Source organism: Cyanistes caeruleus, chromosome 18, assembly GCF_971803275.1.
Source record: "Cyanistes caeruleus chromosome 18, bCyaCae1.hap1.1, whole genome shotgun sequence".
Lineage (NCBI taxonomy): Eukaryota > Metazoa > Chordata > Aves > Passeriformes > Paridae > Cyanistes > Cyanistes caeruleus.
In genome coordinates, this window is record NC_141718.1 from 7,652,258 (window position 1) to 7,679,491 (window position 27,234).

At 42.3% G+C, this 27,234-nt stretch overlaps 2 protein-coding genes across 17 annotated transcripts in view; both read right to left on the reverse strand.

Moving 5' to 3' along the window:
- The window catches only part of SEPTIN5 (septin 5), a 42,486-nt gene extending 31,515 nt beyond the window's left edge, over positions 1 to 10,971 (reverse strand). The window contains exons 1-2 of one of the 5 annotated variants that reach the window (XM_086856269.1): positions 10,802 to 10,907; positions 10,658 to 10,668 (exon numbers count right to left, since the gene is read on the reverse strand). In XM_086856269.1, the coding sequence (XP_086712395.1) occupies positions 10,658 to 10,668; positions 10,802 to 10,844 (54 nt within the window). In that variant the 5' untranslated portion in view covers positions 10,845 to 10,907. Of the gene's footprint in view, positions 1 to 10,144; positions 10,468 to 10,657; positions 10,669 to 10,793 lie in introns of those variants that run through there. The other 4 variants (XM_086856271.1, XM_086856270.1, XM_086856275.1 and 1 more) reach the window with 4 other exon arrangements.
- A 2,848-nt stretch (positions 10,972 to 13,819) lies between these two features.
- Positions 13,820 to 27,234, reverse strand: part of LOC111936737 (septin-2) — a 34,864-nt gene continuing 21,449 nt past the window's right edge. For 6 of the 12 annotated variants that reach the window (XM_086856284.1, XM_086856279.1, XM_086856283.1 and 3 more), the window contains 2 exons: positions 21,167 to 21,260; positions 13,820 to 14,617 (listed from right to left, as the gene is read on the reverse strand). In XM_086856284.1, coding sequence (XP_086712410.1) covers positions 21,192 to 21,260 — 69 coding nt within the window. In that variant the 3' untranslated portion in view covers positions 13,820 to 14,617; positions 21,167 to 21,191. The remainder of the gene's footprint in view (positions 14,618 to 21,166; positions 21,261 to 27,234) is intronic. The other 6 variants (XM_086856289.1, XM_086856280.1, XM_086856290.1 and 3 more) reach the window with 1 other exon arrangement.

Genomic DNA, 27,234 nt, shown 5'->3' on the forward strand with positions numbered 1-27,234 from the left:
TTTGCTGATAATATCACTGTGACACTGGTGTTTGCTGCTATTTCAGTCTTGATTTCCACAGTAAAGTTTATCCAGTCAGAGTCAGCAATATACTCTCTACTTGCCCTGTAGAATAACTGTTATCAGCAACTCACTAATACAGTCCTGATTGTAAGGAACAGATAATTGTGGAATCCTCCCTCCAGAGAATCCTTCTGTGTATTGCTGATTTCATAAATTTCTTTCTGGGCTCATCTGAAAATAACAAAAATGGTAAAGTATATGAGATGTAACATGAGAGATGCTAACATAGCAGACACTGGAATAGCAGAGTTCACGAAGATGTCACCTTTGAGATGATTACATTGGATTTCTGCAAGTCAGAATGAAACCAGATTAAAAAGATATTAGAGAAGACAGAAAGTCATTTGACTGTAAACGCTGTGGCTGTTGGACACACAAGGGGCAGCAACACACGATGTTAGAAAGAACTTGGAAGCAATGGAGTGGAAAAAATTGCATTTGCTAGACTGTGTTTTCCTGAGAAGCAACCCAGAGGAAATGGAAACAGCGGTGTAGGTAAGGCAGAGGAGAGAGGCAGTGTGGGGAATGCTCCACTCAGTGGATGGGTTAGCAGAGAGCCAGCACCCCCAAGCAATGCCAGCTCAAGTGACAGCACAACAGGCCAAGAGTCATTTATCACTCGCAGCAAGTTCTTTAACAAGAACTGGGTGCAAAATCAAATTAGATACCCACAAATAGCTCTTAGGATGTGCAGCACAGCGTGAAGTCAAACCTTTATATGTTGTAGGAATCCAAAGATAACTATCTTCAAGGAAAGCCTGGAACCACCGTCACATGCAAAATGAGGAGGGTTCCCTTGGGCTTCTAGCCTGGGCTTTGACTTGCTAGGCCAAACAGCAATCTCTTGGGATGTTTTTTCTGAGATTTATTTTCTCAGATTTATTCTCTGTGTGGGTTCTCATCCCACTGCACCTCACAGGCTCTTCAGGCTCATCTATAAACCATTGCCTTGAAAATACAAAGCAAGACCTTCCTCTTCTGAAGAAAACACATGCTGGCCTATTACTGCAGGATGCCAGCCAAGAGGTGGGTGGATACCCTAATTACTTTGTTTTTTGAAAATAATGAAGAAAAATAGTTATTTGTCATGAAGGAAAATCCCTAATCAGCTAAGGACAAATTCTAGGTACCCAGTACACATGGATTCACTGGAGCCACAAGGAAGCTCAGCACTCAAGCATATGCAGGGTGTCTGATGAAACAAGAGCAGCAGTCTCATCCAGCCATTTCCTGGATGTCCACTGCCATTAATGTCATGACAAATGGGATGAGTCCTCCAAAATGCCCAATATATGCTGTGAGGTCTAACTCACAGGGACACACTTCAGTACCAAACACAACCAAGTGCAAGATGCAGCACAGGAACAGCTGACAGGAAGAGGCATCCACACACTTCAAGAAGAACCAGAAGATGGCTCATTAAGCTTTCAGACTAACAAGCCCCATGATACCCCTCATTAGCAACCCTATGCACACACTACACTGCTCCCACATGAGGGGCAGCTCCAATAACACTGTCACTTGTTTATCAAGAGAACAATTCTGCTATTGTCTGACACCTGCCCGTGACAGTGCAACCACGGGAGGAGCAGGGAGATGTTCAGATGACACTGGGCATTCAAACGAGGCAGCAAAACGCCTGGCACTGGCTGGAACGTCTGAGCAGCTGCTGAGAACCAGCCCTACCATCTCAAACAGAAAGGCTTTCACTGACGTTAATGAGAGCTGCTGCAAATAATGCCATCCCACAGCTCTGAGATGGCATGCAAGTCCACTCAGGGACTGGCAGCTGAACAGAGCAAGCACTGAGGAACAGGAACGCTGGGCTCCATCCAGTTGCTTCTGGTTTACTCAAATTGCTCTAAGATCCAGTGCTGTGAACCTGATGTGAGCCAAGCGTGGTGGGGCAGGGCAGATGAGGCTTATCCAGGTGACAAGAGGACACACTCCTGCTGCACAGTGATGGTCATCAGGTTTCCAAGCAGGTCCATGTGGCACTACTGGGGCATATGCAGCAAACAGGCCTCTTGCTGACCTCTGTGGGCCTGTTCTGAGCCTCTGAAGTGTCAGCCCCAGGGCTTACGGCAGACTAGAAGCTGATCCAGAGGGTTCAGCTCCTCAGTGAACCTGGAGTGCTTCCCAAGCATGTGCCTGAATTAACTGCACAGTAAAAGCACCAAGTTCTGCTAAATTACTGTCCTCCCCATTACCCACTTCCCTCATAAATGCACGTGCTGCCAAGGGCTCCTTTCAAGGGGAGGGGAGCTCTTTAAAGCAGCTGAACAGCACAGGTATAAACCTTGGGATGAGACACAAGCAGTTTCTCTTCTACTTGCTACAGCTCCAGAGCACTGTTCCAGCTGCATCACAGAAACCATCTCTGAGAGTTAGGACTGCAAGAACAACTGCCGGGAGACAAGAGATCCCTGACAGCATCTCTCACTGTCCCAATGACACATTCCTGCTCATCTTGGCTCTGTGCAATCATGGCAAGGCTTTGCTGCAGACCAGCTGCATTTCTTGAATTAACTCCTCCTGCCTTCATTCAGCCCACTGCCTACAAAAACAGGGCAAATACCAGCTTCTGAAGGCTCTGATGCTTCTTCCATTACTGTCTGATCCTAGCTGGCAGCAGACTCCCTAAGCAGCAGGAAACTCTGAGAATCTATAGGATCTTGAAAGCCATAAATCTGCCTGACATTTTTTACAGCAGGCCTTGGGCAGGAAGAAATTACTATTGGTCCAGATGTGCACTTCCAGTACTCCCTACCCACATTTCCAGGGCTTCATATCACTTACAGAGACTCAGGAGAGCTTTAAACCAAACAGAAAGCACAGCCAAAGTGACTGTGTGTAGGGCAGGCAGATGCCTTTGTGACTCACATTTCACCTGAATATATAATTAATGTAGTATGTAATTTATTTGAAAATAAAAGTGGATGTAAGACTGCAGGATCTAAAGAGACTTCATGTGTGTACATATCACAGCAAGAATGAGCTCAGTGCGTCAGGAAGGATTAAAATAGTTCCCACACTGAGGAAACAGTGAGGAGACATTACAAAAAGCTGAGAGCAAAGTGACTTGCCTGGGAATAACCTCAAAAATAATTGCAATACAAACTGTATCAGTAAAAGGCCTGGCTTGTGCTCTCATGTGTGTTCACACAGCTTCATGCACCACAGGTCTGCAAGGAAAAATGAAACGTAATCACTGGAGCCACATTTGTACTGCCACGGGCTTTGCCTCACAGAAAGCAGAAGAAAGATGTTAAACCCTTGGAGCCTCTTTTCCCACAAGTTGAGTGGATCTCTTTCCCCTCCCTTGCTTCTGCACTGAGAACATCCAGAGGTCAGTGGGACGGGCTCACTCCTCATGGCCAGTCTCCAGGAGCTAGCACTCATGATCCCGTGGTTTATTTGCTCAGCCTGCTCTCTCAGCTCCCAGTGTCCCTGCCAGGAGTCATTCTGGGAGAACGGCACCGACTGCCTCGGGTGGGGCCAGGCAGAGATGGGCCATCCCTGCTCCACACACACACCCCGGACACATTGGATTACAAGCTGCAAAACAAACAGGGCACTCCCAAAGATCCCCCCAAGAGCAAAGGCCTGAGCCCAAAGCTCAGGTCTTCCCGTCCTTGGCACGGAGTGCTCACAGAGCACAGGCAGGGTCAGACAGCTGCTGCCCCTCTGTCCCCAGCAGGAGTCAGGGCAGGGCGAGCACCGCTGCCACAGCCATCAGCCACTGTGCACACAAACAGCTCGGATTTAAGAGCTGAGTGAAGAACTGGAGTTAACTTCTAGTAAGGGCTTCCCACCTCTGACTGGCTTACACCCCACAGAGCCCCAGGTTTGCATGGACCATAGCCCAAGATCCTCCAGTGCTACATTTCCAAGCGTTAACCCCAAGCCCCCCTTGGCCCTGGCTGCCACGGCACCAGGCTGGGGCAGGCCAAGGGCTCCACAGCTGATCCAGAGAGGTCTCAGCCATCCTGAGCATCCCTGCACTGTCTTGCCCTGCCCAGCACAGCTACATCCCTCTTCCAGAATCAGCCTCAGCATCAGCCTCAGCTTCTCCTATTTCTTTTGACTTCAGGAGTGGACAGTTATAGTCAAGCCAGAAACTAAACAATTCTCCTCCCCCTCTTGGCACTATATCCTTGCAGATGTTTGTGCAGGGTTTCACTTCCTCTTCAGCTCTTGGCCAACACTTAGCCAAGCTTTGCTTGTTAGCAAAAAAAATCTCTGCATCTTCTCAGCACTCTCCCTTCCAGAAACCCTTGGCACTTGGCTGCTGTGATGTTGCTGGGTACCAGCCTTGCAGGCAGGGAATAAGGACAGAGGGAATGGAGAGCAGTCTAGAGCTGAATGTTAGCAGGTCATAACAGATTTCCATTAATGCACTGGAAATACAGAAGAGGAAGAATATCACCCCGTTCAGTCCTAAAACAAAGACAGCTCTTACTTAAGTCAGAAGCAACAGATCTGTTCCACTTCCTACAGCCCAGCCCCTCTGGTCAGCACTGTGCATCCAAATCTTCCCACTCAGCATGCAGTGCTGCCTTCCACTGTTCATGCTGAACAGTGTTTCTGGAAAGCCAAGTCATGGATGAACAGCAGCACATATACATACTGATGAGGAGCATATGTTCTGGCATCTGATCCCAGCACCACACACAAATCCAGCTCCTGAACACTTTTGTGGGAACAAGATGACTGCAAACCTCTTCACAGCTCCAGGGACAAATCTCTGGGAGAAAAGGAATGTGTAACAGCAGACAAACATTCTTTCCTGTGCTTCAAGGCTAACCACACTGTAGACATGCACACACACACACACAAAATCCAGCCCTTATGGGAATTATTCCAGCATTCTATGAAACAACTTGCATACACTTCGCAAACATCTGAAGTCACACAAATATCGGAGGTGCCCCACATTTCTTTTATGAGTAGAGCATTATCCTGTGTGATTTCACTGTCACAGGGAAACCTCTGCCTTGGGCAAGAAGGGAACAAACACTGTTGGTCAGGAAAGAAAACTCTACAGGTAAGCAAAGAATGCACCCTCCAGTTCATGCTCTGCTATACAAGAAAAAACGTAACACAGAGGCCACTTGAACTGGAAGAGAAATGGGAATGGGAGAGGAACCCTCTTGACTTAACCAAGAGGTATATTCAGCAAGAAGTACCTGAAGTATTAAGGATGGAGCCGAGCTCCCCAGGCTTGGTTTCAACATATATGAAGAGTAATTGCAGCGTGGTTATAGGAGCCACCACTGTGGGGTGTCTCAAAACAGCTGGGGAAACCCCTTGGACTGATTGTTTAAAACTAATTTGGCAAAGTTCTAGAGATACACAGCAGGCACCCAGCCTGGCCTGGAACAGAGACCAACCAGCTGGCTGAGATGGACTCTCCTCTGGATTTCCAAAATGTCCATTTCATTGAGTATTTAATGAACAGCACCTTAGACTGAAAGTGGGCAATATGGTTCTAGAAAACACTGAACTCCACCAGTTGCTTCTCTCTCTTGACTTGCCTCGCCTCAGCTTTTCCAGGGAGCTGCCATAGAACCATCAAATGAAGAACAGCATCAGCATGAAGGCAGTAATATTTTTGAGAGCATAAATGATTTTAAGAGACTCCTTGACTTTTGAGACTAAAAGCACCCAGGGACATTGCTTCTCCTTTGTTAAATGGCAGCAACACTTTCCCCTCTGCAACTGTAAGCTGCCTTTTGTAAAGCCCCAGCATCTCTTGGGGTTAAATGAAGGTTGTTCCTACTTCCTTAACATCAGCAAGGATCAGTTGAACTTACACATTTGGTTAACGTGCCTGGAGCACTGGAACAGCTCTGTACAACTCTCATAAGTGCAGCAGAATTTTGGAGTTGTGCACAAGTAGCTGGGCAGGGAAATTAAAGTGACAAAAATCCTGTGCAGGAAACACTTACTCCTCCTTTCCATAAACTGCAGATTGGTACTTGCACCAAGAGGGCTGAACCTCTCCCCTGCCCTGCACTCACAACTGTTTCATCCATTTGGAGCATAAATAATTGAAGAGAGACAGCAGCAGCAGCAGGAGACAAAATCTGTGCCCAGCTCTCCAGTGGTTCTGTTTCACCACAAAGTCCATGCACTGACCTCTTTTTACTGCCTTTTTCCAAGTGGCCAAGTAGACAAAGAATGGAAAAAACGTAAGTCCAAGTGCCCAGGACGAACTTCCCTTCCCAGCCTAGAACAGCCCTTGTGTGACACAGGGCCTCCTGCAGCCAGGCTGTTTAGACAGATGCACAGCAGAAAGACAGGCAGGGCTGAACCTCCTGACCTGCTGCAGTCCCACCCACTCCCAACACAGTTCTGAGCACTGAGCCTCTGCCCAGCTCGGAGGGCAAGGGACCAACGTTGTCTTTTGAAATGGGCCAAAAAAAATCAGTGAAACACACAAGGCTTTTCACAGAGAAGTAAAAGCTTCCACTCCTATGCTACGTCTGGCCAAGACACACTGGGACATCAGAAAAACAAGCAGGGATGTGCTGCTTTAAGAGTGTTTCCAGCATCTACCTCCAGATTCTGTGACTAATTTGCTACTCCCTTTCTGGCAGGCACATCTTGGTAGCCAGGATGCATGACCACGGTTGGAAAACAGAGGTTGGAAGAGACATTAATGTGGGGAGTCAAAGAGAAACAGCCTCACCCAGGGCAAGCTATGACACAGTGAGAGACTATCCAGCTGTGGTGAAATATCCCATTAGACAGCTGCAAACATAATTTTGCTTTCTCTGAGGGGGGAAAAAAAAAGCCACCTCACCACAACCATCCTGAATTGACACAGTGCAGGAACACAGATCCATACTGCTGCTCCCAATGACTCAAAGAATCACAATTATAAAATAATTGCTTTAATTCTGAGAAAATTGAAGAGTCAGTGGTAGTCTGTTCTTCTTCCAGGTTCCATACTTTTCTGCACAAGCAAGAATGTTCCTCTAGTCACAAGACTACAGGAACTGTTATTGTAAGACAAACATTTAGGTGAAAGGTGGCAATGCCACAAAGGAACAGTGCAGGTACAAATCCTCCAAGCTACTCCAGCAGAGACTTTGGGGAGGCTCTGTAAAGACTAAGCTCTGCTTATGGTCCTTGTTGTACAGTTGCTGTACAAGAGAACCTACCACTCCAACTTCTCATCACAGGTTTCATGAAAGTCAGCTCATCAATTTTTCCTACATAGGCATCTACATAGAAATTGAGGGTCACATTAGATCATGTTCAACCAGCTCAAGGCACAAGGAATCACCACTTTTCCCCCTTCTTAATCTGTTCTTGGTAATCAGCAGTTGCCTGCACTGGAGCTGTCCTCAGTGTGACAGGCAGTATCTACAACCAGCCCAGGTGCCTCAGCTCTATGCAGAGTGCAGCCCTTCAGAGGATGTACTTTCCTGTAGCCCAACTGGGTTTATTTCTCTATAACCACAGTAGAGAAAAGGAGAAGGCAGTTCAGCACACATTAACAGAGAACTTGGGGATTTCCACCAGCCAGTGTTCTCTGGTAGGCAAGGCTGGGGTTGAAAGTTGACCTTAAAAATGATGCTCTGTGTTGGCACAGTTGCTATTTTAGACAGAAGACATCTCTGCTGTTGCAATATCTGCTGTTCCAGGAACAATAGAAATCTCTGCTCCATTTTTTACAAGAAAAAACCCAAAGGAATCTGAATGCAAGTTTTTAACATATAAAACCCAGATTCTCAAAAACTGAAACACGAAGGCAATGAATTCAGTTCTCAATGACTCACACTGAAACCACTCCTCCAATCAAACTACCTTTTGCACAGCATCTTCTCTAGACACAGCCCCCCATATATATTTTTACTGACAAGCAGACCACTTCAAAATAAGTTCAAGTAGAAAAAAAGGACTAAGCTGAATGTAAAAGGCACAGCCCTGTAATTTCAAACCCACTGAAAGAACTGGATCCACCAGATAGTCTCTGCTCCCACACCCAAACAACTTTGCAAGTTGATGGGGTGGGGAGAGATCAACTTGGGAAGGAGAGGTTCCCATCCTCCTGATTTAAAAAGAAACAATGACTTCAAAGAACATGAGAGACATGAGCCTGAATGAGCAGGAGCCAGCTTCAGAGACACAGCAAGGTAACACCCCAAGCACACACACGCCAACAACACGAGCTGGGAAGCATGTTCTGGAGGAGTGTGCCAGGAGACTCCAGTTTAACCAGGTACTTGGGAGGTTTCACCTTTACTCCTCCCACAGCAACACCTCTGGCTTTGGCAGAGCGTCCATCTGCTGTACTTGCCCTGTCAACTCTTGACAAATTCCTGGGTTTCCCTACACAGGGCCTACTCCTCTGCACATGGGACATCAGTCATTGCTTCATTTCCTACCCAGTTTCACCATGAGAATCCCTCTTACTGAACCAGTGGTAAATAAATTGCTAGGAGAGAAACCATCCCTCCCCAAGAGGTGCTGAACTGAAGTATAATAAAACTGAGGAGCTTGGTGTCACCAGGCAACTTGCCAGAGCTCCACAACCCTTCCCCTGGGAATGCTGGATGCTCTGCACACAGAGACCAGTATGAAATCTCCACTGACTTCAACAATTAAGAGGTCATTCCTTGGAAATCAGAGAGATGGAGAATCTACCGTTATTTTTTCCTATGAATGGTAGTAATTAGGAACCCAATCTGCAAATCAGAGTACCCTGAACCCAGACAGTGCATCAGTCCCTGATCATGCTGTGAGGGAGGATGAACACACCTTCTCTGCCACCACATTGTTCCATTCTATGGACTTGCTAAGTCATGAATATTATTAAGACTTTACCAAAGGCAACCCTACTTACATGCAATTTATTGTACTGCCCTCTCAGAATCTCACTTCATTTTTCAAATATTCATTAAAAATAGCTTTTATAATAATTTTTAAAAAATTAATTCAGACAAGAACCATAGCTTTAGTAAATCCTTTAAATTGTTATCTGCTGTCAGATGCAAGATCGGAAAAAGCCAGCACAGGAAAAAAGATTCTGCTCTTAAAAAATGCTAAATAAAAATAACTTATGCTTTTGTGTTCACTTTAATTTTAACAATTACTTTGTATTCACAGCTTGGTTTCCCCTTTCCACAAGTAACAGGGCTGGCCCAAATCCATAATGACCTGTGCTCTGTCATGCAAGGCCCACGCTACACTCAGCACACGATGTGGATACACACACACTCCCTCCACGCTGGAGGAAAGACCTCTGCCCCAGCAGGAACTGCACTGTCCTGCACACACGGGCTCTCTGGGGTACAGACTCCAGCCCACTTCTGCCTATGCAGTGTGACAAGAGCCTTCAGGAGCTATGATAGTATCTACAACAGACTCCTCTGATCTCTACCTCGCTTCTTCCCCTAGGGAACGCACAGAAAGGAGCCTTACACATAACCCGCTTCCCTCTTAATTTAAAAACATGAACTGAAGAACAGCATGGTTTAAGGGGGGGTGTCACAAAGCTTCTCCCCACTTCACAACTTACACTTGATATTCCACAGTGTCAGAACATGTTCTGGATTGCTTTCATCCAGAAATAAAACAAGAATTAACTGCAGTATTCACAAATAACTACAAAATACTAGCAAAATTTCAAGTACCTTGGGAAAAATGCATCTGGTGATCCCATTATCCTATTACCCCTAGATTTACTTTGTTCTTCTCATCACTGTGATCAGCAGCTCACAAAAATGCACAGTGCCAAGTCTGCATTATATAGGGAAACACCATCTCTTACCATGGCCAGGTGAATACCCAAACTGCTACAAAGATGCTTTTTTGTGGCATGAAAAGGCTGTGCAGTACTAGGATCTAGCAGGCAAGGTGTTTGCTTCATACAGAATTGGAGCCCCAAAAAGACAGGACCCAAAGGCAAGTGTAAACCAGGCTGGGAATGGGCGAGATTCTTCCTATGCACTGCCCTGCTGTGTTAACCATCACCTCCGTCCCCACCCTTATGGGACAGAAAGGCTCTTCCATTTACAGCAGACTTCTCTATATCATGATGATGGGTGCTGAGCAACACAACCCTTACCTAAGCATTCAAGCTCTGCAGAGGATTCCTCTTCTTTTTAAATATCCTAAATTGCTCCAAATACCAAAAAGACAACAAAAAAACCTGTCGATGTCATCTGATTGCATCACCCCTCCTCTCTCTCCAGGACTCAAAGGCACGTCTCCAAATAGCTATTAGCTTTGCAAAGCAAAGCAGCTGTTTCCTAACACCCAAATCCTGGCCGCCTGCGAGGTGCCGATCGGCTGCAGCACCAAGGAGCGGCAGGACCGGGGCTGTGTCTGCGCATCTGTGCTGCGGAGGGAGAGGGATGCGAAACGTGCTCCCAATACCCAAACGCCTCTGCCAGCCCTTCTCCATCCGAACCCGCTCGACACACCCAAAGGCAGCGACAAAAAAGAAACCCAACCCAAAATCCGGGGGGATGCGGCAGGCAAAGCGCCTGTTTCCCGGATGGATGCAGCCAAGCCGCCGCTGTGCCCAGGTAGCTGCCGCATCCCCGGGGAGAGCCGTGCCCGGCGGGAGCCCACCTACCTGCTTCTCCTCTGCGGGGCGGCGCGGCCAGGGCGGGATGCCCGCGGGGGACACCGGCAGCGGGGAGAGAAAAGGAGAGACGGTGAGGCGAGGGGGACGCGCCGGGCCGCGGGGCGGAGCGGCCGCGCGTCCCCGCCGCCTCACCTGGGTTGACCAGCTTGCTCTTGTACCGCATGCCCGTGCTCATGGTGCCTCCCCGGAGCGACAGCCGAGCCCGTGTGTGCGAGGGTGGGTGGGGGACTGAGGGAGTGCGAGCGCCGGGGCCGCCCCGCGCTGCCGCCGAGGGGCCGGGGCCGCCCGGGGCCGCCAATCCCGGGAGCCGAGCCCGCCCCGGGCCCGCCCCCGCCGGGTGACAGCCGGGCCGGGGGCTGCCGGAGCCGGGCAGGGCAGCGGGACCCGCCGGCAGGAGCACCGGAGCGATCCCCCCGCTCCAGCCCCGGCCCGTGCCAGCGGCTGGAGAACACAGCCCCGGGCCCGGCTGACGTGCAGGAATAATCTCCCCGCAGCCACCCGGAGCCGGGCAGCCGACACCTCCCTGAAGGTTTAAACACTATAAAAGGCAGCACTCCCTGCTCTCCATCAGCAACACGGCGCCGAGAAGGAGGAATACAGTATTTTAAAACAAAACAAAAAACAACCGAAAAACAAAACCCAAACACAAATGGAATAAATAGGAAATGTGTTTCCAGATTTAGCATCTCAAAATACAGTGGGAAGTCCTGAATCATACTGCAACCATGCAGTGTGAAGTAGGAATGTGTGTGCTCTGTTTCCATTAAAAATTTTTAAAGAGGTTATATGGGAAGTTATTTTAGGTAAAAGCTGTCAGTGTAACTCTTTTAAGACAAAGCAAGACAGAATTTAAATGAAAAGCAGCAGTTGCACATGACATGAGAACAACTCAAAGAAAACTCAACAGTAGAGAAGGAGAATGGGATGTGAAGACTAAGGATGCCCAGATCCTTCCCCTGACTTCCATGGCTGCAGGGAGGGGTCATGTCTTCCCCATTTCAATGACAGGGAAATTATCAGACCTGAAACTCTTCCAAATACAGGACAGGATAAGCTTGGCAGGGCGATGGCTGCATAACTGAAGGGAACTGCCCTGCCTGGGAAGAAATCTGGCACCAATGCCACAAAATCAACTTTTCAAATCCTTGTAGTCATCACAGCATTTATCTTGGTATTTCTTCCACTTTCTCACTCAAAATACCCCTCATAGCAAAACAAGGAGACACTTCCATGGCCTGGCAATCCAAGGCATATACATTTTAAAACTGCATTAGCTCACCCTGAGTTCAATTTTAGCCACTGATTCAAAGCATCAGAAAAAAATGAATCAGGTAATTGTCAGCAAATTTCCTTGTTCTCAAATGCTAGAAAGCCACAGACCATAAGAGACTCTGCACTACAATTAAAGGCACAAACGAGCCAATCAGCCTTTCATGAGTTGTTTTATAGTCTGCCACAGTGTTTTAAAACTAATGAAGACTGAAAGGACTGCAGCTAAATGCTCTTTGATCCTGCTGATCAGTCATTAAAAAAGTTACATGTGGGCACTTTGTCCCAGTGCTAGAAAATGTCTGTCTGGAGAAATCAGAATGAAATTCAGAGAAAGGAACTTGTCTTCCAAGTCCCTGGCACTGCCAACACCTATGGGAGTTGAAATGCGAAGTCAGAAAGCAGGCTCTAGCCAGTGCCCTCTATCCAGAGAGCTCCACAGTACAAAGATTTGGCTCACCAAGTATATATTCCCCCAGTAAGCTGTTAAGTATTTTAACAAAACCAAGTTCAAATGTAACTGAAAACTAACATCAGTCAACATCAAAGAAGTGGTAGAAAGTATAAAAAAAATAAGACTACATTGAAAGGAAAATACTCACATATGGAATCAGCAGCTCTACAAGCCCTTCTTGGGCAATTATTAAAATAGATCTCAAATTTTGAACCAAAATGCTCCATCTGGAATCCACAAACCCAAAGAAAAGTACAGACTATCAAACGGTACTCAGTATCCCCAAGTAAAAATCTTTTCACTGAGGCTTCCCACACAAGAGCAGTGACAGTGACTTTAGGTGCCTTGTGTTAAAGAGAGAGAAAAAACTCCTCTGTTTTTAATAAAATTAAAGACTAGATGCTTTTGATAGTTTGCTTCCCCATTGTTCTAGCTGGCTTTGAAAGGCAAAGCTTTCATGCCACCTTTGCTCAGACAGCTAATCTAGCTGGTAACTAACGTCTCCAACTGAAGTCTGGGTTTCTCAGGAGGGGTGTGGCTGTCCTGACTTTCACAAGCACAAACGGACAGCACATAATTAAGAGGGTTGCAAAATATGATGCAAAATCCTGGAAGAAAAACAACAAGAAAGGTGCAAATAATAGCAAACAAATGATGAGAAAAAGTTTGCCATTAAATCTCTCACCTTGGATCCCTGGACAGACATGGTTAAATTCAAATCTTCATAAAAATAGTAGATAATTTGTGTGAATGCAAATCCGTCACTCCATTTCTTCTTTCAACTTCATTATAGCAGCCACTGAAGCAACAATGTAACGTCCATTTTATGCAGTTCAACTCCAAGAAAGCGAAATATGCATCCCTGTGATGCCAATCATTTGTGAATCCTACCCTGGTTAAACACCCATTGCTAGACAGCAAAATTAGGGGTAATCATTACATGAAAGACACCCCAATTTAGTACAGAAGACAAAGTGTCTCAATCCCGTATTTGGAAGGTAATTTACACTTGTGCATATATAAAACATACAAGACTACAAAAGCATGCAGAAGAGAGCTGTAACTCAGCAATGACATAAAGGAAATAACAACATTCATGAACTTATAAAGTAAGGTATGTGATCAGATTTTCCAGGATATTCACCCACCTAAAGACATCAGTAGGTGCCTAATTAACTTTGGAAAAAAAGCAGATGTGATGCTTCACTACCTAACTTATAGGTAAAACCCTTTTAAAGTTGTTTTGAAATGAAATCAAAGCAGTTTGCAGGTAGACAAATTTTAGAAAACACTTTCATACCCCATGGTAAGCATCACAATTCCTTTGAATATGCACCTTGCACAACACCATTACAACAGTTCACACATTACCTTGAAAATGCAAAATAAAATAAAACAAAAAAAAACCACCCCAAAAAGAAAATCAGTGTTTTCCACATCCATACAATTTATTACAAAACTGCAATGAAAAGTAGTGCTATGGTATATATAAAAAATCAGTACATGCCATCGCTCAGCTGACAGATAGAAATGCCTGTGACAAATTTTTGCCATCAATAGTTGAGACCTGAAGCCAAACCTCCAGAGGCATCCACACAAGTTGTTGGTGTGTGGAGTTTTTATGGTGTGTTAAGGCACGGCGATTTAGAAAAGTCAGCTTTTTCCAATCACTGGTGAATCATCGGCGTTTTGTACATTTTCTCATACATCACACAAATACAAATCACCAGAGATGAAGCTTCAAAAGCAACAAAAGCACAGAGAAAGTTCTGAAAAACTGATACGATACATAACCTAAAATGGCAGGTGAAAGTTATAATACTGTGCAAACACACATACGTTTACCGTAAACAGGCCACAAAGTCTTAGTATTAACCACAAAACCATTCAGAACAACCTAGCAGATAAATGATTAATTCCTTAAATCCACCACAATGGCTAGTCCAAACAGTGTACTCTTGGCAGCGTCTGAATAAAAAGGTATAGGTAGGATAATAAAACCACATTGGTAAGTATGAAGACAGTGTTACCAAAAGAATCAAAAAAGATACACTATGAGTTGAATAACATTGAGTATATAAAACAAGCAGTTTTACAACACGATCTTCGGACTTTGTGTTTGCTTTAACGCAGGTCTTGGTCTGTGGCATCCAGCTTTTGCATTGGAACGTTACCACTCGGGCAAAGAAAAGAGAGCACCCATCCACTTAGAGAACCGTAAGCTGCTGGGAACAAAAGTGGAAAACAGAGCATTAGAAAGGACAAACTCTCGGCAATGTCAGAGCCCCTCCAAGCAAAGCAGCATAATCCAGGGAATAGGGAGTTTCAGTTCCTGCAGCACAGGGACCTGCATTCCAACTAGATCAGCTAAGCAGGTCCCAAATATTTATCACAAATGTCTAATAAGAGCTTATAAATGAGAATGTATTTTTAGCTACATAGTTTCTTAGGCACTCATACCCCCTCAGTGTGCAGGAACACAAGGAGAGCACTACAGCTCCTCTCAACAGTCCTGCACACAGCACATCGACCTTGGCCTATTCTGTGAAGTATTATTGCTGCTGAGGGAAACAAACTACTCAGCTAAACAGGGCTAGCAGTAGTCAGCAAGCTCAACACCATGCACCAACAGTGCTAAGGTAAAGCTGGGAAGCAGACTTTTTTCAAGCATTCATACAGCAGTGTTCCCGTAGCTGAAAAAAAAAAAAAGGGGAATACTGGTCTGTAATTTCAAAAATAACTATCAGTTTTGGATATTTCTACAGTTACTTGCCAATCAAAAAGGCAGCTGCAAAGAAAGCAGAATCACAGCTTTCCCTGAAGGTTGGATCCTGCTTAAGAAGTTGTATCAGATTTGGAACTCAGGGGAAACAGCTCCAATTCTCCAGTCCCAAAACCACTCACTCCTTACAGAAAAGGTTAGCTTAATCTATATGCTCATCTGGATGGAAAAAATAGAACTATCCTAGAAAATACTGTAACATTCATCCAGACTACAGTGGGGATAAGGAGCAATGTGCTTTGCTCTTTGCTATTCTCATTGTGGGAGTTCTGTTCAATACACAATTCCATCTCATTTTAAGGAGCCCATCACTTCTAATAACTTAAGCAAGCCAGCAATAAGGCTTTAAAGCCAGAGTTCATAAATTGCAAAGTAAATTCAGTATTTAAATTCAAAATCAACCTGTTGTGCTACACCACTACTTTGAGTTTGAAGGAGAAACTTGGTTTCTGCTGCTGTCTGCCAAACTCTAATCTGTTACAGAAGATACTCAAGGAGAAACTGTAACTCATGCTTCAGACTCACAAAACGACTGGAATTTCCAATAAACATGAAGGCTTGGGTTCTAAGCACAGCTGTGCATTGATGCTAGCAGCATTAGCTACACCATACCCACATTTTATAAGCTCATAGAACACACTTGGGCAAAGTATGTGTACTTTTAACGTGGATTCAGTTCACTGCTCTTTCTTCCTCATCTCCTTGTAAGGCAATATTTTGTGATACAATTAGATTGATACTATTCTTGCCAAGTTTGACCTCCAGCTTTACTGGACCAACCTTACAGTCTCTCATGATCATTTCACCAACACACAGAGCTAACAAATACCTGCTTCTGCAAGGTGAGTTCATACCATCCTTGAACAAAGAGGATGTTTCTCCAGTGTGCCATTAAAACAGAACTCTCTCAGTAAGTAGCATAACTAGCAAGTACTACATACACCTGCACCCTGATCCTGTGGTCACATAGCTCAGAATCCTGCATTTGTGAAGATTTTGAACACCTTGTAAAGGAAATGGGTTTGTCTGGCCCTCAACTCCTCCAAGAACACCACTACAACACAGGGTGACTTGACATCTGTGTTCACTTCTGGAGTTCCAAATCAGAGATATTTGCTTGATAAGCAGCTACATTTTCTCACTCACCGCATTTTTCTTGAAATAGCACCCATTTTATGACTACAGCCCTTTGAGTGTCCCATAGTCAGCAAGAACTTTGTGAAATGGCATCTTTCCAAAAGGCAGAGTAGTACTGGTTGACACCAATGTTCCGCTATAGGTTTTGAGTCATTTTGTCACCGCACCCCAAACATTTTGGTTTTCTGGTGTTTCAGTCACCCTCTGTTGACTTCACTGATGCAAGTTTGTTTCCTTTCCTTCACTACTGTGTAGAGAGACCATACTTCCCCACAGCAAACATCATCAGCTGAGTTCACAGTAAGTCACAGAACTGGCCTTTGAACTCATTATCAATGCTCATCAATTAAATATGTTAATGGGGTAATAACCACAGAGTCACATCTACATACCAGGATCCAAGCTTCAAAACTATCCAAAATGTTCCTCTGTTTCTTTAGGAAAAAGTGGCCCTGACACATTTTCAGATTCCCCATGTTACCATACAATTTCCAACAGAAATCTGTTCTCTAAAGGTGAAAAAACTTTTCCCAGCCCATCAATGCAGTGTTTGCTGAACAACTCCACAGTCAGAAGAGCTGAGGAGAGCTGGACACTGACAGCACTCTCCTGGTCTAGTTTCCAGTTTTCTCTAGTAGAGAAACATCCACTGGCAGTGCCAGGCAGCTGTTCCAAATACTACAAATTTGCCCAAGCTTCACATTCTCTAGGCTCTCAATTTCAGCTGCCAAAAAACTACAACATCATCTCTACTTCCTCAAATGACATTTCTCATCAGATCAATTCAGCATTCAGCAGCATCGTTTTAGAAGGCTGGTTGCTATGACAGTGCTTTGTGTTGTTCTGTTAAATGATGTCAATCCACTGGCAGAAAGAAGGAGCTGTTTGGTGTCTTTAGCACTGTTCTTATCAAGAACCAGATCAGTGTTAATGTGCTCAGGAGGCTTTAAAATACTTGTGGAAATCACAAGCTATACTAAAAGAATTTTCAACATCCTACAGATATTTTAAGTGTAAGATGCTTGCGTTTCTTTTTTGTCTGAACACATTTCCCTAACTATAACTACATTTCCAGATGGCTGTATTAGCATTCCACAGCCTGGCTTCTGTTACTGATTTGTCCCAGTATGATCTTGAAACTGACTCAAGACAGACAAACCAGATTTGTAGGAATAACAAAAGGAAAACAGATTGCAAAGAGATACACTTGGAGAAACCGAGAATGAAAGGGAAGAAACATCTACCAATAACCATTTCACTTGGTAAAATTATTCCAGCTTTTCATAATAATTGCTCATCTAAGATGAAGTTCAGAAACTAGTAAATGTGCTACTGGAGTTACCACAGACTTGTTTCAATAGCATTTCATATTTGAGCACCCAAATAAAACTAAACCTGTTTTAGGTTTTGCTACCTTATTTCACCCTTCCATTTTTCTCCTCAATCCTTCATGTGACTTATCAAATATAAGAACTAATAAGCTCCTACACTTTATAGCAATGCCTTGTGTTTTACAAGAAAAAAAAATCTGAGAAAGATTAGTAAGGTGAGTATCAAAAGTCAGGGTAAAAAATTTGTTACTTCTTATTCTGAGAATATTCTGGTGTCTAGTTGTGCTCTCATTGCCTGCTCCACCTGTACTAACTGCACACAGAAGCTATTAAATGTTTAGAGGAAAGAGACAAAAGTGTAGGTCAACACACCTTTGTCAGGGCTGCACTAAAAAGACCTTAATCACAAAATCTGTTCTCAAAGGCTTTCATCAGAAACTGCAATTGGAAACAGGAATGACCAGTGTGCCAAAACCATCTTCCTTTCCTACCTCTAACACAGTCTCCACCAGCACTCATCTTCATTCATTGCCTTTCAGGATTCTACTTCTCCACAGCAAGAAATCTGTCTGAACTCTTTGGAAACTCTGAATTGTATTCCCTGCATCTAATCTTTGCTTTTGTCATTCCCCTTATTCTTCTTTTACTCCAGCCTTGAAAGTAAAGGAAACTGCTTGAAGTGAATTCTCCCTTTGCTCTTTCCATAAAACCTTTAAAGATGGCCCTATTCAAAAGGGATCAGGAAAACCAGATTTTCCAGTCATCCCATCTGTGTAGCACTTTCTGGTAACACAGATTTGTCAGTCTTTTTGGCAAGGATTTGAATTTAGCACTTTTTAATCATTATGCAATGCTCCTCCTAGAATTCAAAGCATTCAACAATCTCCTCCCCACCCCAAAATACATCTGAAATCAGAAGTGGGTATTTCACACATTTGGATATTAACACATTTCATTACCGTACTGTTTATTCTCCAGCTCTTACCTATGAAGGTCTTCATACCACACCACACTTTTCCTAAAATACCTGAAAACATCTGTATATCTGTGCTTTATGTAGGGGAAAATGTTTTAAGTGACTTTTGAAGAAAACACAAAAATTAGGTATGTATCCAAAATAAAAAGAGTGAAAATATTAATTTTTACATAAATTCTCTGTTCACAAAGTCACATCTTTTTCTCAGCACAAAGTAAAGGTGCAAAAGAGAATGGGAGGAGAGACTGCTTTCTGGATCACAGGTGATCCTTTAAAGTTCTTGTAAAACTAGAACCTGAGAGATGTTCAAGATAAACTGTGATAGAACAAAAAGATTAATACCAACTACATTTAAATTTGTTGGCAGTTTGGTTCTGTTAACCACTGTTACAAATTTCCTGGTTTCTCTAGAAATAGTGATTTCAATCAAATACAGCAAATAAATCTGATGGGAATGGTTGAACTCATCACTCCTCCTAAGCTGCAAAGTTAGTTAACATGCATGAGAAAAACTTCCCTAAGGCTAAGCTCTGGATGAGGATTCCCTTCCACATGCTGCCAGGATCATACAGCAACATCCTGGTTTAGGACTGCATCTGCAGTTCTGACTGCATACTGGCCAACAAATTACACTAAAAATCAATCTCTCACTCTCTCTCTCAAGGGTAACAAAACCAGAAGTTTAAAAGTCTTTCCTGAAAGCAATCTGTCAAACATGATTTCCACAGCAGCTGCAGAAATGTAGCTTAGCAAATTCCAAAGAAACAGCAGGACCTCCATACATGAGGATCTCATTCAAATCCTTCTCAAAATTATCCATACTCAGTATTTCAGTCCAATTAATTTGACCTCAAGATTTAGTTCAAATCACAAGAAGATCATGGGAACACTCAGTTAAATCTGCAAAGTCTCCTGCTTAACATAGAGTCGTCCAAGCTGCCCTCAGATTAGCAGTGTGAGGTATCTACAGAAGAACATTTCCCTTGGACAAACATGAGCATGCTCAGAATTCTGTTTACTTACGTAGCCATGGCTGCAAATTCAGCCTGGGACAAACCATGCTCCAGTTCCTTTTTATAAAGGCCATATCCAGTATTGCCAGAAGCTGTGAAGCACAGGGGACCTGGGGCCATTTCTGGCTAACCATTAGTGGGAATACTACATCCCATCAGCCCTCAGATGTTGATTTCACAGCAAAGCCAGCATCTAGGAACTGAGGAAAGAACTCTGAATAGATATTTGTACCCCTTGCCATCCTCTGCTCTGCTAACAACTGTGGACAAGGGTAGATTAATGGTGTTTTTTCTTATTGAGTATCAGTTTGAAGGTGTCATGTGATTAAACATGATTTCTAACTCCTACAAAGAACTGAGCTCCTTAGCAAAAAACAGTAACAGTCATTTACACTAAAAAATCTTTCCTACACCAAATAACCATTTCCACAAGTGGTAAGAATTTGGCCACATGACAACAAAGTCACAGTGAAAACTTGTAACCTTCAATTCAAACTATAGTATTTAACAATATTGAACAGGCTGCAAAATGACCAGCTCTTGGCTACGGAATGAGAGCTTTCTGTCAGACACTGCTATCACATACACCGTGTGGTCAGCCACAAAATTATCCTCAGTGTTTAGATTTCCAACTCTAGGAAAACATATCTTAGTATGGAAGTTGGAAGACATGATGTGAAGACTCCTCTATCTGCAACAGTTGAAACTGTGACAGTAAGAAACCTGAGACTGAATTACTTATTTGCCCGAAAGTACTTTCCTCAAAGATAACAGTGCACGTATCAGTAAAACCATCAACTTCTGCTCAAGCGAGAATCCAGTGAATAAGTTTATTTCTTAATTATTTTTTTCTTCTTTTTATGTAAACAGGAAGACTGAAGGTTCAAATAAAGGCAACAGAAAATCTCCTTATTTTAGGCTTGGAATGTTGGCAGCTGACACAAGGTCATAAGGGATAATATAATCCATTTTATTCAAGCTTTACATTCCACAAGACCAACAATCACAACTAGAGTATTAAACTGAAGTATTAAGCAACAAGACTTCTCATATCCTTCCATTTTTTGTTCTTGCATTTAGAAGTAAAATTCTACCAGAAGAAAGAATGAGTATGTGCTACAGGAATTTTTTTTCTACACTCACTCTGGTCTCCCCTAATACATCATACATATCATCAAGGGAGCCTGATATCATCAAGGTACATCTGACCAAAATTCTGTCTGTCTCTTTGAGAAAACTGTTAAAAACTCAGCAGCCTACATACCCCAAAACATTCTAACTTTTGTTTATATATCAAATTAATTTTCTGAGCAGTCTGTGCTAACAGAAGCAAAGTCTGATGATCCAAAAGTAAGGCACTAAAGAGAAGGATTAACAGCCGGAAGGTAACACTGGCATTTATCTTTTCTAGTCTTTTCATGACACCACTTTTTTTTCCCACTAAGTACAGTAAAAGCAAGCACAAAGTGCAAAATTAACAATAATCATTGCCAAAATCTTATGTAAGAGGTGAAAACAAGTCAAAAAAGCAATACCTGATTCATCCAGATGTTAAGCACCTTAGTCATCACCAGGTTTCATTCTCATCTGGGCTTGCATCTGGGCAATCATCTCCTGCATGCGGCGCAGCTGGAACAGAAAGACACCCAAGTGTTTACAACAATTTCATGGGAAGTCCAAAAATCCAGGAAACCTTAAAACTTTTTTCCCATGGTAGAACACAGATCTCTTCACAAACTGGAAATGTTCAATAATTCACATAACCGAATACTTTGGTTTTTTCCATCTCATGTTCTTCAGTTCAGTACATCTAACTTTCACAAAATATTTGTAAGAATACTTAGAATGAAAATTAAGCAATAGAATCCAAAACTTTTGAAGCCAGCTATGCTTGCAGACCTGTGAATAAACATTTAACCCATAATGAGGAAAGCATATCCTTTAGTGTGCACAGAGCTACACCTGAGTGAGCTGAAGCAGCTTTGTTCTGATCCAGGTGCTCAAAGCATTTAATCATGTAGGAACACTCATCCTGTGACTATCAGAGAACTCAGCAAATTTTTAGCAGCAGTAACAGCCAAATATGAAAACAAGATTTAAAAACTATTTTAAAGGAGAAATCAAAATATGTTTATGAAATTTGGAAAGCCAGACTAAACATATTAAGCACCAATATTTTTTACATCTAAACAATTACTTTTCCTGGAAATAACTGTTTTCTTAAGGCATTTTCTTGTAACACTTAAAAGTTAGTTTCCATCCCATAAAAGGCCACTTATATAATGCCTTGTTGTTGATTGTTTTTTCAAAAAAAATAATATTAATTGGAAAAAATGTTCCTAAGACAGAAGAAAGAACACTAAAACGAATTTTCAAAGTATATATGCAAATACCTCTAATTTGCTTTACAAATGACTGGGTACTTCCTTCCAAATGCAGGTGGGGAAGCTCCACATACAGAACTACAAGAGTCCCATTTTACAAAGTGGGAAGGAAATGGGCTGCTATTTCCATGCACATTGTATAACCTATGAGTCCACTTCAAACCAGAGATCATGTAAAAAACTCAGGCTTGTATAGCAAGTTCTCCTTTTTTTTAATTATGTAGAGAACTGCTTTAATTTATTTTCAGGGGGGAAAACACTCTGTCTAAACACACTATTTTCATCCAGTCAACCACATTAACTATTGTGATACTCATCACTCCACCAGGTTTAATACAAAAGAACCTGAGACAAATGCTTGAATACATGCACGTGGTATTGAGCTGTTGTTTTGTTTTAGAAAAACCCAACAAACTGAAAGAAACATCACAGAACAAGAAAAACTAATTGCAGGTGCCTACACCCCTTTCTCCTTGCCTGCTCTCAGATACAGATTTAGGAATGAGTAAGTAAGAAGATTAACTAAAGAGTAAAAAAGATTGCAGCACAGCCAGCAGTACCACAGCTTGCCTAAAACTTGCTGGTTTATGTTCTCACCCTCTTGTTGCAGCAGCACAGGGTTCAGGAGAGGCTAATTCAGGTTCCTGTGACTGCTGCAGAGATGCCCTCTGACAAGAGGAGATTCACACAGGAATAGCATGAGATACAGCTAAATCTGTGAGGATTATTATAAACCCATCTACATCTTTCTGCTAAGTACTTAAAACAAAAAGCTTCTGATCAAGAAGATAGCATAACATTGCAGGAAGGAGGTAAAAAAAAGCAGAAAGTTCCCAAAATGAGCACTGCATTCATTTCATGATACAAAAAAAAAAGAAAAGCTTCAAAGATCAACTTGTGAAAATGTAAGACACCTGGTCTTTTGAACTGCCTCTCTGCAGATTCACCATCAGAATAAAACTAGCTTTTTGGAAGCTCTCCTACTTGAGCTTTCCCAAGAGCACTCCAGGCTGAGCCATGAAACATTCCCAAAATAGAAACCACTCAGTAATCACAGGGGGAGATACTGCTGCACACGTATTATGGTGATTGCTCAAATGGAGAATTCTGCTAATAGAAAACATCATATTTTAAGATTTAAATACAGCACTGAGAATTGCATTTTCTTAACTTTAACTGATAAAAATATGTCCATAACACAAAATAAATCAGATGCTGCATATGACACAAATATAAGGTAGCACAAAAGCCAGAAAACCTACTCAGCTCTAATGTTAAGATTGTAAAAGAATTTCCTTTTCCATTCTCATGTGGTGTTTTTGAGACCTACTGGTAAAGTCTCACTCTGTTCCACTGGGAAAGGAATGGCAAGTTTCTAAAGCTATTTTAGAATAATTCAGTAGAAAAACTTTCAGGCATAAGGCCTGTGAAAAAAACAAAGCACACTGTTGTAAAATGAAAAAAAGAGAATCAAGCTATATTGTGCCCAAGTGATAACCATGCCAGTCTCTTCAACAATTCCTCTTTGAGTAGAGGACGGAACAGAAGAGCTATTCCTCCACTTTACACTACAAACCAAAACCAGCTCATGTTCACCTTACTGGACCTACTGAATAGACAGAAAAGACCTCTGCTGTTAATAAAGGAGAATGTAAAAGAATCACACCAAAGAATGAAATTGATGTCATGTTAACATCTGCATTCCCTTTGCTGTTGGGTACTGCGAGCATCAAGGGCAGAAAATGACTTTGATCTTGCTCTGCAGTGAGTCCTCTCACTTGTAAGAGCAGCGTTGATATATTTGTGTTCATCCCCTGAAGAACGGATGCTACAACATGACAGCATAGGGCCCATGCACATCATGAAAAGGAAGCTAGGAAACAATGTTTGGAAATCTGTTAAAACAAATAATTGCTGTGAATTCTCAGATAACAAAAGGCAAAAGAATAAATGTAACCTTGGTATAAATGCCCCTTAGTTTACTAATGTCAGGTCTACAATTTAGTTCAAACGATCATGAAACTACTGCAGCAAACCAGAAAGGAAACAAACATTTAAATGAGAGCTAAGGTTACAGAGTTAAAAGTGAACCATACATCTTGTTAATAGCTTCCACGCCCTTAACAGAAACCACAGATTCACAGCTCTGTAAAATACCTACAGGATTTTATCACAATACCAACAGACACTATTCCTGTTTAAACAACATAAACAGCTTCTCAGTGACCAACATGGAGGTATCACAGGAGGAGAAATATTAAGAAACAAATAGCATTTACTTCCCACTGATATATTTCCCCTTGACCAAGTCTGATTATTTTTGCCCGTGCCTTTACATCAGACAGGATAAGTGATCTAGAGGCTGCAAGAACAGGGGAAGATGGAAAAGTGCAGACAGTGAATTTTCTAGTGAATGTCCCTGTAAAAGTTCTTTTGATTAAAAATACTTCAAATACCAAAGAACACAAGTTATTTTGTTAACTGATGAAAAATATTCCTGATAATTTGGAAATGGGGCTACTATCAAGATAAATGTCTTCCACAGGACATGTTGACAAAGAGCAGAAGTCACTCTGGCCACAGCCATTGCAGTACATTGCAGTTCATCAGCAGTCATGCTGTCTCTTCCCATAAAACTTTGCCCCTTTTCTTTCAAGACAATGTGTTCCCAAACCTCAGCAGCAGCAGGCAGTTACCTGCACACTTCACTCCCATCCTCACTACCCACAGGGCCACTGCTGGCCCCCAGCCTGGCAGCCCCACTGCTCTTCCCCCTCCTGACCCCCACACAGTCCAGGGCTCTTTATCTCATCTGCCAAAGGGTTACACACATTCAGAAAGTGGAAGGACAGAGAAAACAATTTCAACATTGTGTTCATTCTGCTATATACAGCCCAGTGCTGACCAACTCCACTGAAAACAGAAGCATGGAGAGATTTGCCCAAAGTCTCAGCATAGCTCACTAGAGAAACCCAGAGGTGTTTATTCCTTGCTGTTTCAATGTAATCACAGCCCTAACGCTTTTCTAGAAGTACTACCTCTCAAAACCTTTAAAAGTTTTTATTAACAAGACGTTTTCAGAGTAGGAAAAATTTGGCACAAAACTAGAAACTTTGTGTCCACTTACACTACAGTATCAAAATAATCTGTTCTGCATCATATTTACAGTAAGGAACAAGAATACCTTTATGCCTATTTCCATTTTCCAGCTCTAAAAAACAGGTCATCATTTGCAAATGAGCAGAAGCACAACTAGACTAAGCAATAAATCCAAAATGACAGATTAGCAATTTCAAATTGGCTGAACTGGGGACCACATCCTTTGGCATAATAAAAGACCATTTAGCAAAAGTGATGCCTTGATAAAGATGATCCTGGCACTAGTTCAAGCATTCATTCCTTCCAAGGTTATATAAACCTCACAAAACTGTAAATAGAACATCAAGCACCGTTACTGATGGGAATGCAGAACAGGAGGGGAAATGGATATTTGTTTTCTCTGTGAAGGCCATGGAATGCAAGCCCATTTCCTTTGTGTCTTTCCTCCACAGATTTTTCCCAGTCTGAACCTTAGGGATGATTTGGAGATGAAGGGACTTCATACCAGCTTATCTACAGAAGATTCAGCAAAGCCTCTTGATCTCTTTGGAACAATAGAATGCAGAAGTTAAAAATGTATTTGTTTTTTCAAGTCCTAACCTAATCCTCTGCAACTTCAGCAGCAATTATTCAGAGATGATTAGCCCCAGAGGAGACTTTCAAAGACTGTCCCCCGAGAAGTTAAAAATTTCATCCCTTTAGCAATGTTATATAAAAGACACATTGCATATTTATATACTGGTCTATTTTGACCACTCTGTGCCAATGCATAAATAGAAATAATATATAAAATAATAAAAAATATATATATATATAGTGCCTGTTGTATCAAAAGTTCCAGGGAAAATATTTATAGAAAACTTCTTTCAGACATAAGTCATAAAACAAATAGTTCTACAAGGATATCCAAGATTCTACTGAACTACTAGGCATGTACAATTTATATAGTTCAAATAACATGAGAAACAGTTATGACTTAAATAATTTAAGTCTACTTGTCTGCCTGGAATTATTAAGGAAAAACAAAAAACGTTTTCAAAAAATGCTCTTGACTTTTCCAAAGCATTCAGTATTGCTGGCTATCAGCTGATGGGCTCCTGCTGCTTTGCACATGCCCCAGTAAATGGGAGGCAGCAAATTTGTGTATAGAACACTTGCAGAAGTTCCACTCTTGTATGTGCACAGCCATCAAGTGTGCTTATTCTGCTGAAATGCAATTACATAGTGATAAATATATAGTTCTCTCAATCTCCAGTAATTCATATTATTAACTAGTAATTGTGGTGATAATAATCAGCTGCTTCTGCATTTCCTTTTAGGAAAGTTTTTTGCTATTTATATCAACATGCCAGGGCTAGCCAATAGCTAACCTGGTTTAGCTATTTTTAAATATGGATACTATAAGGGAAAAAGGAAATGCACAGACTGAAGTAAATTTCAAAATTTTCCATGTATGGGAGTCAATCTTCCACCTCAGAAATACACAGAAGTGCTTTTAGTTTGGTTTTTTTTAATTCCAAATCACTGCACATGTGAAATGATCTTTCCAAACATGCTTTCCTGCAGTTATGGACGTGGATCCAAGCTGAATTGGATAAAAGAAGGATAAAGAGGAAAAAAACCCACTATCTTACAATTGGCAGCAAGTCTTCAGTTTTCACACAAGTAGTATAAGCACTGGCAGTGTACTGCTAGAATTTAAATACCAGGCTAAAAATTTCTGAATCTTTACAACTTCAACATAAAAATACTAAATTAAAAGGCCTAGCAATAACTTGGGACCAGAGTGAGAAATCAGAGTTTGAAAACACCACATCATAAACTAACAGGTGCAATAAAAATACTAAGATTTAAGTCAAGGTTAAGATGAAAAAACACATGTATTAATTAAATTACAGGATTTTTAAGACTCAAGAGCCTATTTCTACTCCATAGCCACAAGACATAAGAATAAATGTACTGGTAATGTGCTTGCAATAAGAACATGCACATCTGAAATGACATGAGACTGTCAGTCTATCCCACCACAGCACACAACCTGTGTAGCTGACAAACATAAATTGATTTCAGCACTTAAAATTGCAAATATCCTTATGGAAAATTAGCACCCAAACAAGAAG